Raw genomic sequence first — 15,631 nt, 5'->3', positions numbered from 1 at the left:
AGAGGAGCGAGAGGAGCATAAAGAGTAAAGTTTGTAATTAGCAGAAATGCAGCGCTTCTAAACAGCAGCAAACACAAACTGTTCATGTGTGCAGTGTGTCTGCTAAAGGTCCCACTGCTGCATTTTAAAGAGCGAACTTCAATCAGATGGAGAAAGATAAGAAAGAAGGACAGGAGAGGAAGAAGAGAGGTTTGTTGCTGAGGACTGCTCAGCTTGCATCAAGTGCTCATGGCTTCAAATCAGATACTGGGTCTGTACATGTGAAATGTGCTACAAAATAAACTAAGGTAAACAAACGGTGTTATTTAAAGGTTAAAATAATCTGCAGTTTAGTTCAGGATGAACTGGTTAGCTCGGAGTAATGATGGATTCAAATGAAGATCATGGTCTGATTCAGGTTACATTATAGCAGGGACCTTCATGCTGTTAAAGTCAGGACAGCTGTTGACAGTTTTCACAAAGTCAAAGGCATCAGTCCGATTGTGCTGACAGAAGCTAGATGTGACACATTTTTCTAACCCGCTGACAGAGAATTCAGGTTCAGGCGACTCCGGAGGAGCAGGAACATCAGGCTGTGAGGAGGACATGGTTTAGGTTCCAGAAGATTTAATCAGAACTATTAACTCTGCGAATGATCGCACCCTGCTGTCCCGGGCGTCCTGAATAGAGTGGACGGATCAAACTCGGTCCGCTGAGTCAGGTTTGCTAGCGGGATCGTTCTGTAGGTAGGCGCCACTCTACTGAAAATTCACCCGGTTTACGTCCAATAAGAAAGTGCATCCATAATCCAAACTTTACCCTGCAGAGTTAAAGAAAGATCAGTGCTCTTATTCTTGTGTCTGTCATTCATGATAGACACAGAGCCTTCAGTTTTCAGGCCCCTCTTCTGTGGAACCAGCTTCCAGTTTGGATTCAGGAGACAGACACTATCTCTACTTTCAAGATTAGTCTTCAAACTTCCCTTTTTGCTAAAGCATATAGTTAGGGCTGGACCAGGTGACCCTGAATCCTCCCTTAGTTATGCTGCAATAGACATAGGCTGCTGGGGGACTCCCATGACTGTTTCTTCTTTGTCACCTTTGTCTTCATGCACCACTCTTCATTTAGTCATTTAGTGATTATTAATCTCTGGCTCTCTTCCACGGTGTGTCTTTGTCTCGTCTTCCTCCATTCACCCTACTTGTTCATGGCAGATTGCCGCCCTTCCCTGAGCCTGGATGGGCCAGAGGCTTCTTCCTGTTATAAGGGACCTTTTCCTTTCCACTGTCGCCAAAGCGCTTGGTCATAGGCAGTCATCTTGGGTTTCTCTGTATTATTTCCCTCGAGGCACCTCTTGTTGTGACTTGGTGTTATATAAATAAAATTGAATTTTTCATGTTCAATCTTGCCTCTTAGTGTGTGAGACACCAATGATGTGCCCGGGGCAGTCAGTGTCTCTTTTCGGATGCTGAATCAGAAGATTACCAGAACAGCCCCTGAGCCACACACACACACACACACACACACACACACACACACACACACACACACACACACACACACACCAGGAAAGACGGAATACTCAACCGGAAAAAAAGGGCCAAAGGGCACCCTGATACCTGCACAGCTGTGTAATAAGTATTGAGCTGTCAACAATTTCTAAAGGTGCTGCTGACATGAAATGTTTTATTAGGTTTCACTGATAACCCAGATCATGCTAAGAAGTCAAACCATCAATGTCCATAGATGAGTCATGTGTAATAATGAGAAGTACTAAACTCTTGAAAAAGAGAGGTGCAAAAAGGCACGGAAAGCCACGACAACAGCCTAAATGCATCAGATATTAGAAAACAATCCTTCCACTTAGTACAAAGAGCCACGTCCGAGAGCCGAGAACGACGTGTGGAGAGCTCCAGAAGGAACTGGAGTCAGTAGGTACAGTTGTTTCAAAGAAAACAATAAGTTATGCACCCAGTCACCATGGAGTGTATGTCAGTATCACCTTTAGAACAATAGTTAGAAAACTGGTGGCAAAAATGTTTCATAGCAGTTCAAATAAGAGATCTGCAGCAGCAACAGTAACATGCAGCTCGATGCTTCAGTATTATGCAAATGTGACTCACAATAATATGTAAGATCAAACCATGCAATTAGGGTCATGATTTGTTTGACAAAGATAGAATTTGTGTCGTTTTGCTTTGGTACAGCACCACAGAGGATTTTAAATCAGTCAGTATGTGATTGAATTCCAGACTTTCAGCTTTAATTTAAGCGGTTTTACAAATATTTTACATAAACTGCTTTAGAAATGAAACGAAACGTACGTGTAATGGCCAGAACACAGCCAAATGACAGCTAAGCGTCACAGTGGGATTGCTCCTTTCGTGCTTTCGTCATCTGTCCTTCGCAACCTAACGCGCCACTAGTCCCGCCTTTATCACTATGTAACGCAAGTGGTATTTTTGAGAACCCCTGTTATTTGTAAATAGTTATAAAGTAACACAAGCATTAATATAACAATCAGCCTTATTTCATGATCTGATACGTACTTGTATAATGAAGCCGTATATAGCCTTAAAAACTACTTGGTTTAGTTGCACGTCAATCAAAACTGTGCAATCAAGTTCGGTTGAGAGTGTAGAGCTTTTCCACGTCAGTGTGTTTACTAAGAGCAGAGTGACAGCTGGAAGGTGTAGACTTTACTGACCTGTCGAGCATTTTTAAGCGAATGAAGAGCCGGTGTTTGGGAATATTTCGCTATCGCACTGTGGGATGTCCGACCTTTTTGCTTTGTTTCATTGCGGAGACTGAACTGAACTCTGGTCTTTTTCATTCACTCTTGGCCGGCTAGCCTACTAGCTTACCGAGCAAGGCTAGCATTAGCTATAGAAGGACTTCATCTGCGATACAACCGCCCTAGACAGGTAATATATTCATTTCAAATGGACAACAGAAGCGTTTTATGTTTTACTCAGCGGAAGTTTATCCTAAGCAAATCAGGGACGTACATAGTGGCTTGGATGATGAAAACACAGCTACCAGTAGCTAAATAAGATGCTAGCTAGTTAAGCTAAGTAGGTAGCATGCAGGTAATTGGTCCCGTAAATTGCTCATTTACATTTGAGTTCGTCAGAACGTCGATTAAACTTAAGTCTGACGCCATGTTTTTCTTTTGCTCAAATGATAAATGCCTTTCAATGAGAGAGAGCCTGTTGAGTTTGTCTTTAAGGAGATACTGCCTAATCTAATTAGCCACATAGCATATTAGATTATCAGAAGCTTGCATGGCTGAGTTTATTTTTTTGTTTCTTTTTACACTGATTGATAAAATTGTCTGCATGCTTGTAATCCAGACACAGGCTAAAAATACCACTTTCCCCCAAAACAAGCACAAACTGTTCCATAAACACTGTTACTTTTTACTCAGCTTGTTTATGGGGTTGGTATTATGTGATTTTTCTTTCTGTCTAAGGAAATATTACCATTTTAAAGGGTTGGTACAAGTTAACCATAAAAATGTTTTCCTGCACATAAAAAATCCTGGCACCCCATCAAAGATGTTTTGGTTTCCACCAAATAAAAACCAGAACTGTGACAAAGATATTTATTTGTCAGGTTTCATTAGCTGAACCTAAAATACATTTCATTTTTGTTGCTTGTGTCAGCTGTTGTTGGAGATGAGACATGAATATATGAGGCCAATTGATTATGATGACTGTAATTACATTAATTTAATTAATTGAATTTAACAATAGTAAAATGTGCTAAGCTTAATTGGTGAGTTGCTGCTGCTGCATATTTTGACTATCGTTGATGCCCGACATCATCGTCCATAAGCACGACCCTAGTGACATCACCAGCCCCTGAGATGAACATTATAAGGAGCAGGTAGGACAAGGTGTCACTAAATAAAGGCCCCTGCACACTGAGGACACTACTAAAACAAAGTTACTTAGGTGTGGAACAAGGTGCCTTTACTTTGTAAATTAGGGATGTTTTGGCAACTAATTTCCTAGTCAATGAAATGCTCAAAGATTAGTCCACATCTGGGCGTTGTATGGCCCTGGACCACATCCAGCCTTGTAGTTATCTCTGACTCGCCCACGTGAGGACATTTGGGAATTTGGATTCAAATTTACATATGTACATGTGTGCACGTGAATGCAGCTTCAGTGTAAATGCATTGGGACTGATGTGTATGACAGATGTGAGTGTGCTGTCAGCTCACATTTAAAAAACAAAAACAAAGGAAAAAACCCAAAGATTTCTCAGCCGGAAAAGGGTGGAGTGGCCACTCCGGGTCGGGGATGAGTTCCTCCCACAAGTGGAGGAGTTTAAGTATCTTGGGGTCGTGTTCGCGAGTGATGGGAGAAGGGAGCGGGAGATCGACAGACGGATTGGTGCTGTGGCTGCAGTGATGTGCACGCTGTACCGGTCCGTCGTGGTGAAGAGAGAGCTGAGCGTAAAAGTGAAGCTCTCAGTTTACCGGTCGATCTACGTCCCTACCTTCACCTTTTGGTCACGAGCTGTGGGTAGTGACCGAAAGAATCCCCGGGCCACTGACCGGTACCGTCGTTTGGTACCAGGTCCCGAGAGTTGAGGCTCAGGTGTGAAATTTATGGTCTTCAGGGTTTTTATTGTTAACTCCGTTTCCTGGGTCTTTTCCCGTGTTGTAGTTGTGTCTTATTTTGAAAGTAATATTTACACGTTACCATAGCGACCAGAGAGCATTAAGGGACAGAGAGGCGGATGTTACTCTCAATGTTGTTGGCGCATTTCAGAAGGACTAATAAAGTTACACACTTACAAAGTGAATTCGCGTTTATTATTATATTTACAAAATACCACCGTTTTTGTCTTGGTCGGATCATTTTATTTTTTTGTATTTATCAGCCACACCTTGAAGGCCGGCCAGTTTGGTTTATTGGTCAGCTGACGCTAGTACTTATGACTCTATTACCTCAATGTCCATTCTGTGGCTGTTCACTGTAGTTTAGGTAGGTGGAGGATGTTTGTGCTTGTGGAAGTCAACCAGCAGCTCCTTTGTTTTCTCACCTTTGAGATGGGGGTGGTTCCGGTACCACCAGTTGACGGCGTCCTCAGTCAGTTCTCTATAGTCCCTGTTGTCCTCATTGGCGATGAGGCCAACAATTGCTGAGTCATCAGAGAACTTCTGAAGGAAGCAGATACCAGAGTTGAAGAAATCTGGGGTGTATATGTTGATTATGAGCTTACTTACGATAGCCAAGTTAGGGTAACTTATAAATCGTGAGTATTGTGACTGCTGAAGATGTTTCATATTTCTAATATTATCATATGTAAATGTTAGAATTATTTGTTAAACAATTTAAAACTTTAATAACCTTACAATAAAGCAACATCTCAGATTTAATCATTTTGAAACAAAGTGTAAACTTTCCATAACTTTGTATTGTAAGGTTTTAGGGTGGTTTGTTTCCCGGCTCAGGCATTACTGCTCGACTATGATAGAGTTGGGTGATCCAAGTGCAATTTCCTGACATGTCCTCTTTTATTACATAAGGGTCCAACCACAGATAACCTTGTATCTGTCCATTACCAGCATTTCACTTCTATAAATCTTCCAAGTTTGTGTGGTTTTTCCATGTCACCTGATGCAGCTTTCTCTACCGCATTTTTAACATCCTTATGTTTATCACCACACTGTGTTTATGTGCTGAAAGAGAAATAATTTCCTTCCTTGTAATAAAAAACAATTCTGAAGTGTGATGTCACTAACTTGGACAGTTTGGGAACTGTGGTGGTTTGTCTCGAAACAACCATTTCGACTTTCTTCTGGAAATACAAACTAGATTTTCAACTTTAGTTTCTAAATTTCAACTCTAATACTAGCTCTAATACGCCATCTTTTTTTTAAAAAAAAGGGACCTAATGATTCTGTCCTCTTCTTTATGTAAGACTGTAGATGTAGTTGTCTCACCCAGATGTAAGAACTAGAGACCTCTGACTTTCTGCATATGCTGTGGGGGAAATACAGACCCGTTAACAACTGTGGCTCATGAAATGAATGTCTGGTAATTCTTCCAGACTGCTGTCAGCTCCTGAGCATTGGGCTCATTCTCTTGCCAATATCTACTTAATATTATTATCCTTTTTTTTTTTTTCCATCAGCTATACGCCTGTCACTGTATCCAGCTATTTACACTTATATCTGGGTGTTATTTTAAATAGGCTGCTTTCTGTGTATTCAAAAAATGAATGGTATGAAAAATTGCCATGAGAGTCATGGCAAAAGGAACAAGGTTAATCCAACTATTCAGACCTGTACTGCTTGTCAAATATAAATCACATGTCATTTTGATTCTGTTTGGTTATCCATATTGGCTTTAGGCATTGGAAAGCCAGACACGGAAATTTGCTGTTTGCTTCTTATATTCGATGCACATTTACTGGTCATAGTTCTTAGACTTAAACTTGAAGCTTGAAGACTTAACTTTCATATAGTTTTTGTAGAAATTTGGTATTTGACATTGAATTTTTTTAAGTCTCACACATAAAATGACACAGTATACCTACTCAAATTTTTATTGGAACCTATCTGTTCTGAATAGTATGATCAATAATGTATGTTTCTTTTTTTTCTTTTTTTTTTTTAAATATCTATGGTTTGACTTGAAAAGCATACCGGTGGTGCATCTGCTAAAAATCGTGGACTAGTTTAAATCCTGGTGACCAAGGGCCGTTTTCTGAAAAATATATTGACAACAATAAGTTGGGGAAAGATGTCACCTAGGATTTATAAAAAATAACATGGGTGCATCTACTAGGAGGCCGAGGGGTAGCACTGGCGACCACCAGTATTTTTACTGGATGCCGCCGTCAATACTACCAGATTGACGGCAGCAAAACTGGTACGGTAGATAACATCACCCACACCCAAGACCCCGAGTGTGATGGAAGAAGGATCATTGAGTGTGAGAGAAACTGACCTGAGAGATGGGATCATAGCGAAGCTTGAAACCTGGATCCTCCCTAGCCGGTTACCACGACTATGTAAAGTATCCTCTGAAGATCTACTAGATGATGTGAATGAGCACATGGCTCAAAACATGAGCGGGGCACAGAAAGGGATGGGTAATAATACCAGAGTAGGTAAACACCAGCTGCTGGTAGATCAAGCAGTCGTCCGAGACTGCAAGACTAGACTGACCAAACTGTGCCCTTTCTGGATTGATTACAAGAAGGCCTGTGACTCGATGCCCCACACATGGATCCTGGAATACCTAGAACTAAACAAGATGAACAGGACCCTAAGAGCCTTGATCAGGAACTCAACGGGGATGTGGCGGACAACACTAGAGGCCAACTTCAAGGCCATAGCACAAGTCACCATCAAGTGTGGGATCTACCAAGGAGACGCTCTGTCCCCACTGCTGTTCTGCATAGGCCTGAACTGACTACAGATACCGACTACGGGATGGAGCAGTTGTCAATCACCTCCTGTACGTGGATGACATCAAGCTGTTTGCCAAGAGTAAACAAGACATTGATTCACTGATCCACACCACCAGGATATACAGCAAAGACAAAGGAAGTCGTTCGGACTGGAGAAGTGTAGTCAGATGGTAACAAAGAGAGGGAAGGTAGTCAGAACTGAGGGGACTGAACTACCAGAAGGCAACATTGCAGACATGGAGGACAGTTTCAAGTACCTAGGGATCCCGCAGGCAAATGGGAACCATGAAGAGGCCGCTAGGAAAGCTGCAACCACCAAGTACCTGCAGAGGGTCAGGCAAGTCCTGAGGAGTCAGCTGAATGGCAAGAACAAGATCCGGGCTATCAACACCTACGCCCTGCCCGTGATCAGGTACCCTGCTGGGACAATAAGCTGGCTAAAGGAGGAGATAGAAGCCACTGACATCAAGACAAGGAAGCTCCTGACGATGCATGGAGGGTTTCACCCCAAATCCAGCACCCTGAGGCTGTATGCTAAGCGGAAGGAAGGAGGCCGGAGGAGACAACGACCATCCACGAATACATCAGGAACATGGCTCCAACTGACCACATGGTCAGTGAATACCTCAGGCAGCAGAAACCCGAGGAAGAGGAGGAACCATCATGGATGGACAGGCCCCTGCACGGTATGTACCACTGGCAGATAGCGGAGGTGGCTGACATCCAGAAATCTTACGAGTGGCTGGACAAAGCTGGACTGAAAGGCAGCACAGAGACTAATCATGGCAGCACAGGAACAAGCTCAGAGCACAAGATCCATAGAGGCTGGGGTCTATCACACCAGGTAAGACCCCAGGTGCAGGCTGTGTAAAGATGCCCCTGAGATAATCCAGCACATAACAGCAGGGTGCAAGATGCTAGCAGGCAGGGCATACATGGAACGCCATAACCAAGTGGCCGGCACAGTGTACAGGAACATCTGTGCCGAGTGTGGCCTGGAAGTCCTGAGGTCAAACTGGGTGGTGGTGAATGACCGAGCTAAGATCCTGTGGGACTTCCATGTTAAAAACTTAAATTCTTCTGTGATTATTTTATTAAGGGTGAAAAAACCTCGATGACTTTCACTAAGAAAGACTTACAGACAGGCAGAGATGGTGGCTGCCTGCTTGGATGGATCTTTAAGAGGTGACGATAGTTTCAGTGCAAATGAAACGCTGCAGCTGAACAACAAGCACTAAAATGAGAAAATCCCTCTTTTGAACGTTGTATTTTCCTAAACTTTATCACAGAAAAAATTATTGTTTTTGTAACAGTGATTTGTAAATACGTTCTGTCAGTGATTCCTTGAATACCATTTACATGTGATAAAATCAGGGCTGGCATCGAGAGGATATTTGGGCTGGGGTTTGGAAGTCGCTGGCTTCTGTGGGGGTGGGAGCGCTCTGAATGGTCACCCACTGTGTGACAAAGGAACCCACTGTGATGCTAATGACAGCCTGTGCTTTCTTACCTGTCTGTAAAAGTCACAGCAGGCAATTTACTGCATTTTAACATGATGCAATCCATACTTCATTAGTAAAGCTACTGTCAAGTCATCCATTCAATATATTTTTACCAATTGTGTTATAAAAGTGTTCATTTATTTATTCACCGTTAAAATACCATATTACATTTTGATTTTGCATTGTATATAAGAACATTAGCAGTGCAATAAAAGCCTCGTTTTATGCTTTCATGTTCAGAAACACAAGTCGACAATAATCAGAGAACACAAACGGTGTTGGCGACTGTCAAGCCTTTGAGTCGCCGAGCAGCTGAATAGGGGAATAATGTTGACGCGCCCGCTGTTTAAAACGTTAGTCAAAGTTCCAAGTTAAAACTCCTTTATTTGTTATCAAATCCTTAAAATCCGTAGAAAAACAGTGAACAAAAACATTCCAAGCTTGAGCGGTCAGCAAAAGTCGACTTCCCCCATCACCCACTCATTCACAAAATTTCCCTCGGGCCGTGAACAGGTGATATAGCAATCACTATTACTGACACCACGTGACCAAAAGCTACGCCTATCCACAACAAACAGTACTTTCTGTCTGGCTGCTTCGCTGCGCACAGCCTCTATTGTATTTGCTGCAAACACATATCCAGGTATGAGTCTGTCATAATTAAAAAAAACCCTGAACAAGTATAAACATATAGTGTAGCAGCCTGTAAATGACTGCAGCGCCACACTGCTCCCCCTGGTGGATACATTAGACATTACCACTGGTTTTCCTAGCCGTTTAGCAGCGTTACTACTCCATGGTTGCCTCATCCACGTCACAGGCAGGGGCTATCATTACGGTCACCCATCTGCCGGCAGTCAGTCAGAATTCCTTCATGGTCCTGTCAGGGAGAAGGCAGCAGTACACATCTTTCAGTGGCTGTATCTGTCCATGGTCCATCCTTTAGCTCCAGTCCCTCCTGCGCCCTCAGCCCAAAGCCTAATGTTCTAAATTCAGCAGGTATCCAATCATTATTTTCCCCAGCGTACTTTTTACACTGGATGCCCTTCCTCTACCTACAATTGAACAAGTAACCTTTCACTTGCTAAGTGAACGTAAATCAGTGTAGCATGGAGCCACAGATGAAGAGCCGCATTATAAACGCCTGTAGAAATGGCCTTTCAGTGACTTCAGGTTATTTAGCCTGGCTCTAGAAGTGACCATATGCTATTATGTGTTTTCTGTCAGGAAGCAGCATGGTGGATAAGAACATCTACATCGTCCAGGGTGAAATTAGCACCGTTGTTGGAGCCATAAAGAGGAACTCCAGATGGAATACCCACACTCCACTAGTAAGTTCAACACAAGCGTGTTATGTGTTGTTTTACACAGTTAGTTAGATTTACTAACAATATGAAAAAGTGACCAGCGTGAACGTGATGAGCTCCAGCTTGGCTGTATGTCTGTCTACAGTCAGTCTGCTTCAGGGCCAAACAGTAAACCCATAATACTGATAATACTGTGTGTAAGTGTTTTCTTACCAATCAGATTCTGTTCTTTACCCAGGACGAAGAACAGGACCCATTACTCAACAGCTTTGGCAATCTCAAGGACATCCTGAACACCATAAAAGGTACGTGGCCTTATTTAGGCTGTGTGCTAATTTGAATTCCACTTTAAATACTGAAAGATTTGATTTTTGAGTCACAGCTTCACTGGAGAACCTTCAATCTGTAAAAAGTGTTATGAATTCGTATTATTGAACAGATACGAGTCTGCAACTGTTCATCAAGATTTGCTTTGTTGGTTATCTTATTTTCAGGACTTCCACGTACTTACAAGTTTATTTATCAAATGACCTGAAGTTGAAGTTAAAGGACAGGTCCACTGTTCTTCTGTAAATCACCATGGCATAGATCTGTTAGAACGTGCTATATATGGGTTTAGCTCAGGAGGCAGAGCAAATGATCTGCCAATTAGAAAGTTGGTGGTTTGATCCCAGGCCGGGTGCTAAAGTGTCCTTGGGCAGGATACCGTACACTCAGTGGAGAGTGTATAAATGTTAGAAAGCACCAGAGCGTAGTGTTGTTGAGTGAGGCATGTTGTATAAAGTGGAAAGAACGATTTACGTTACGTAATGACTCACTGTGTTTTGATTCCTGCAAATGTGATGATGACATTTTTGACCTTGACCACAGAATTTTTTTAATTTTTCAATAAATGCCAAATGTACCATGTATACATGTATATAAATAAATGGCCTGGCCTGTATTTATATAGCGCTTTACTAGTCCCTAAGGACCCCAAATAGAGCTCCTGTGGACTTGCAGAGCAGCTGACAGTCTATGTGACTCATGTTTTCATGCTTCATGTGTGAAAATGTCAGAGATCACAATAGGTCGCCTATTATATTGACTGGCTCTAAATGGGATCTTTTTATCTAACATTACTCTTAGCCAACAGAAGAAATGAGCAGGAGCGAACCAGCAGTTTGTATTTTACTGTTTCGTTCTAGTTGCTCGAGGAGTCTGAAAGCAAAGTGTTAACAGTGATCAGTGATGTCTACACAGATCAGGTCAAGCAGGCATTTGTTGCTCTTGTTGATAGCACATCTGTAACAGCCGTCAGGCTACGATGAGAGTTACAGTAGTGCTGTTACAAATGTGCAGGGAAGGGTTGGGTGGCTTTATGAAATGATGGTTTCCAGTTTAACTACCTGAAGCTGCTGGCCACCCAAGGTGCAGAGGGTGTAGTGCACATACCCCAGGGCACACCCACACTTGTGTTTCCAGTAGATTCAGGTTGTGCCATTGGATGTTGTAGTAACATTGTTACTGAGTGGGACCAGTTATTCACGAGTCCTCGTGTCTGTAAGTACAATGGTGGTGCTGAAGCCCCGCCTCTCCGTCAGCTGGCCTGCTCTTTCTGAGCGGTCCAAGCTGGCTCCGTCCCGCATGTTGTCATGCCTTTGGAGTGAGAATCCTGGCAGCTCCCATGGCCCTGCAGCTCTGGGCAGTGGGAAAGATGAAACACACACAGCACTAAGCCCCCACCGCTGCTGCTGCCTTCCTCCAGGGAATGCCTCTGCCACTGTGAGATGGACAGGCACTGCTGGCTGAGGAGGAATCCACAACACGGGCTCACCCTCCTCTTTTCTTTTCCTCCTTCCATAAGCTTTTCCCTTCAGCCATCAAATCACCAACCTCACTGCCTGCATTATAGTTCTGTGTTTGACCAGACTGCAAGTTGAATGTAATGCTGGATTATTCTTTTTTTCTTTTTTAGACATTTGCATTAAGTAATGACTTGATGTCAAGAATGTTTGAAGGCCTTGTTCCGTCCTTAAGTCCAAATCTCCTGTGCAGTCAGCCTGTCAAATGTTTCATTCATACTTGGGTTAGAGGAATAACCGCAGCAGAGCCAAAGTGCTTGAGAGACTGATCAATTTGTTTTGTTTTTCGCAGCAGCACAACAGCCTAATAAACCTTTCACACAGAACCTCAGCGCTGTGCTGGTGGATAAATCTTGTGGGTGGGCTGTGTTTTGCTGCTTGGTAGTAGCCCAGCTGTCTGCTTAATGAAAGCCCGGTAATTCCGTTCGCTCTCGTGTGCGTCTCCGTTCCTCTAACGACAAGAATCAACCAGCAGAGGAAACGGGCATTAGTCCCCACAAGATTTCTTTTCGTTTTTCTCTGCAGCTTAGTGTCGTGGTAGCATCGGTCGCTCTGGCAGTCCTGCTCTGCTGTAACCGGCGTGATTGACAGGACCATGTGCCGTGGTGCAGCTGGAAGTATATCATCTGCAATTTTAGTTGGGTAAATATAGCAGGGAGTCTTGTCAAGCAAAGAGATGAATTGTTCTGGGAAAGGAAGTGTTGTGTCTGTTTTGTGAAAGCGGGAAAAGCTCTCCCCCAACTTCTGGAAAGTGTAAGGTCCGTTCTTGACTTCAGAACAATGAGAGCACAGTCAAATAGTTGGGCCAGCGATGGGCCATGTGTTGTAATGCCCTTATTCAGACAGGCAGTCCCAGGAATCCGGAGCTATTCCACCGATTTACATGGGACGGTTTGTATCGAGCGCCATACTTAATGCTCCGGCGCTAATCTCATTAGACTGGTGTAACTGAGTGCTTTTCACAGCTTTGACCAGAAACTGAATCGGTATTTTCTTGCTAAAAATTGTGGCACAAGAGGCAGACCACTGAAAGCACTGACCATTCATTTCAGTATGAAATCAGGTCCTAGCACACCCTGTGAGCGCTCTATTGTTTAGCAGTTGTCTGTTGTCTCAGTGGCTGCTGCTGGCTTTGGTCGTAGTTGTTAGCACGTTTCATTCGTCACACATAAAAGTCGCCCAAACAGAAGATGGTGATGCATTTATTTTTTCTTCTGCTGCCCCCCCCCCACTGCTCTTTTTTTTTTTTTTTTTTTTTTTTTTTTTTTTTTTTTTTAAATAAATAGGACAGGGGGAATGAATGAGAGAAAGAGGGGGAGAGAAAGAAAGAAAACCAAAGGGGAGAAGAGACGGTGAGAAGGGGGGGGAAGAGAGAGAGAAAAAAAAAAAAAAGAACTCCTGGGTCACCTGTATGGGGGGAAAAAAAAAAAAAAAAAAACAAACAAACAAAAAAAAACAAACAGAGGAGACCGCAAACAACAAAGAGCAACATAATAATAGAGAAAACAAAGCACCATCACAATAAACTAGCTAGTCATAGATATCAATATTTACTAAATAATAAACGATATTGTGCAGCACGCAAGATAGACAGCGCACAGTGTGCTTTGAGGCAGCAGCCAAGAAAGCTTTAGTCCGCGTCTGTGAATACCCATGTGTGCATACCTGTGTGGATCAGCATGCTTGCATTCCAAAGGTTTCTCCATGTAATGATCTGCTAGGGAGTGTGGGGGGGCCACAGCCCCGTCCTCCAGGGTGTGAAGCGGGTATGGAGGAGATCAAAACTCCAGACATCCAGAGGCCCCCAGAACACAAGAGACCATGGAAGACCAACAGAGGGGCAGCCGCGCCACTGTCCCAGTAAGGGCTGAGGAGAGTCCCAGATGAGGGCTCGCCCAGCAGCCGCGGAGCAGAAGTCAGGGGGAGTTGCAGTGACGCGCCCGTGAGTTCCGCCGGCCCCCAGCTGTGCCTGAGTGACCGAGCCCCAGGCCGAGAGGCCGGGGGCACCCCACCTCCAAAGGGGCCCGAGCGAGCCCCAGGCCCCAGGCCCCGACAAGCGGCCGCCAAGGAGTGAGCCGGTGTGTACCTGGACGCCCACCCCCAGACACAAAGAACCACCAACGCACCGACACCTGAGGGAGTCCGCCACCGGCAGGGGAAGTGGTGGTGGGTGGAGATAGGCCTCCAAACCTTGGAGGGCCTGAGGTGTCCCCAGAGAGGTGGCGTCTGATACCCGACCTGACATATAGACACAGACATACAGGCACACACAGACACAAACATCCATTCCCACCCTCATGCTCTCATATGCACTCACTCCACACTCAACCAACGTGGAGACAGACATAAAGAGACGCTGTACACACAATCACACTCCCCAAGCGTACTCTACAAACCGGGTCTAGGTACCCTTGCCCCTGGAGGGGGGAATTGCACCCAGACCCAGACCCCACTGCTCTGACCACACTGTGAAACATGCAGACCAAAAGTGAGGGGTGTGCATAAATTCTTTTGATCGTTGTGGAAGGAAACGTTATCAGGTGCTCGTTGGCGAACAGTTGTAACGACGTGAATTACGATGTTCTTCCTAATCCGGGCGCTGCGCTGGAATTACAAACAAGCCGCCGACGCTGACAGATTGTCTTCCCAGATTCCCTGTGACCATGAACTCAGAGCTTTGGTGTTCTAACATGGAGGCGTCGTTCTGACCTGCAGATTGAGTCTTCATCTCTTACTTGACATTGGCGGAGGGTCTCTCCCACACAGGGCCGTTATCACACGGAGAAATCCGTCTCGCTCTCTTGTTGAATAATTCTGTGGATTTCTTTTATTGGCTGACTATCCCTCTGAGACTACAGGAGAGCAGAGAACAGCCCTTCCTGAAACAGATTGTATTTCCTCTCCTGCTCACCTTCTTTTTTTGTTATGCAGAAGTCACTGAGCCTCAGCTACTCAAATCTTCAATTCTTTCTTTTTACTCCCTGCACTCCCACCTCCCCCATCCCTGTGCTGCAGCCAAACAGTCTGCTCCTAAATCCCTTCATTTTTATTCATACAAATACAGGTTTAGAGCCCCTTGCACCCTCCAGATACATAGCCAGAGTGGCCCTTTGACTGACAGCTTTCCCCTTTACATCCAGACAATAACGAAATCCACAAGCGCACCTCTAATTGACTCGAATCACTAGCACGGCGCGAGGAGCGGATGTCTTGGGGGCATGGCAGTGGACTTGCAGAAGGAACACGGCGGAGGATCACTTGATTGCTCTCTAGATGGGCTTCGTAATAATTATCCGGCATATGAGGCGTTGCAATCGCAGAATTATGGCAAAAATATGAGATTTTTAATCATTTCGCTTTGAATGCTCATATTTCTTTCTTTGATTTCAGTGATACTTGAGGGCCACAACAACAACAACCCTCACTAATTCATCCCATTTTACCTTCATGTCAGTCATCAGGAGAGCATGCACACATGCTGTCCCTCGTCGTCTCATTTCAAGGTCGCGTGCATGCAGTTGTAGGCATCGGCATGCCTCTGGGGATTGCAGCCCAAGCACTTATG

General features: G+C 44.2%; 1 protein-coding gene across 4 annotated transcripts in view; it reads left to right on the top strand.

The window, feature by feature from the left end:
* Positions 1 to 2,615: 2,615 nt before the first annotated feature.
* Positions 2,616 to 15,631, top strand: part of gbf1 (golgi brefeldin A resistant guanine nucleotide exchange factor 1) — an 82,444-nt gene continuing 69,428 nt past the window's right edge. For all 4 annotated transcript variants that reach the window (XM_085476773.1, XM_085476772.1, XM_085476771.1 and 1 more), the window contains exons 1-3: positions 2,616 to 2,903; positions 10,143 to 10,246; positions 10,461 to 10,527. In XM_085476773.1, coding sequence (XP_085332899.1) covers positions 10,151 to 10,246; positions 10,461 to 10,527 — 163 coding nt within the window. In that variant the 5' untranslated portion in view covers positions 2,616 to 2,903; positions 10,143 to 10,150. The remainder of the gene's footprint in view (positions 2,904 to 10,142; positions 10,247 to 10,460; positions 10,528 to 15,631) is intronic.

This window comes from Copadichromis virginalis, linkage group LG13 (assembly GCF_057382275.1).
Source record: "Copadichromis virginalis isolate Kocher_CV1m ecotype Utaka linkage group LG13, C_Virginalis_male_GT1.1, whole genome shotgun sequence".
Classification (NCBI taxonomy): Eukaryota; Metazoa; Chordata; class Actinopteri; order Cichliformes; family Cichlidae; genus Copadichromis; species Copadichromis virginalis.
Note: the sequence above shows the minus strand (reverse complement) of the source record. Positions and strands in the feature narration are given on the sequence as shown.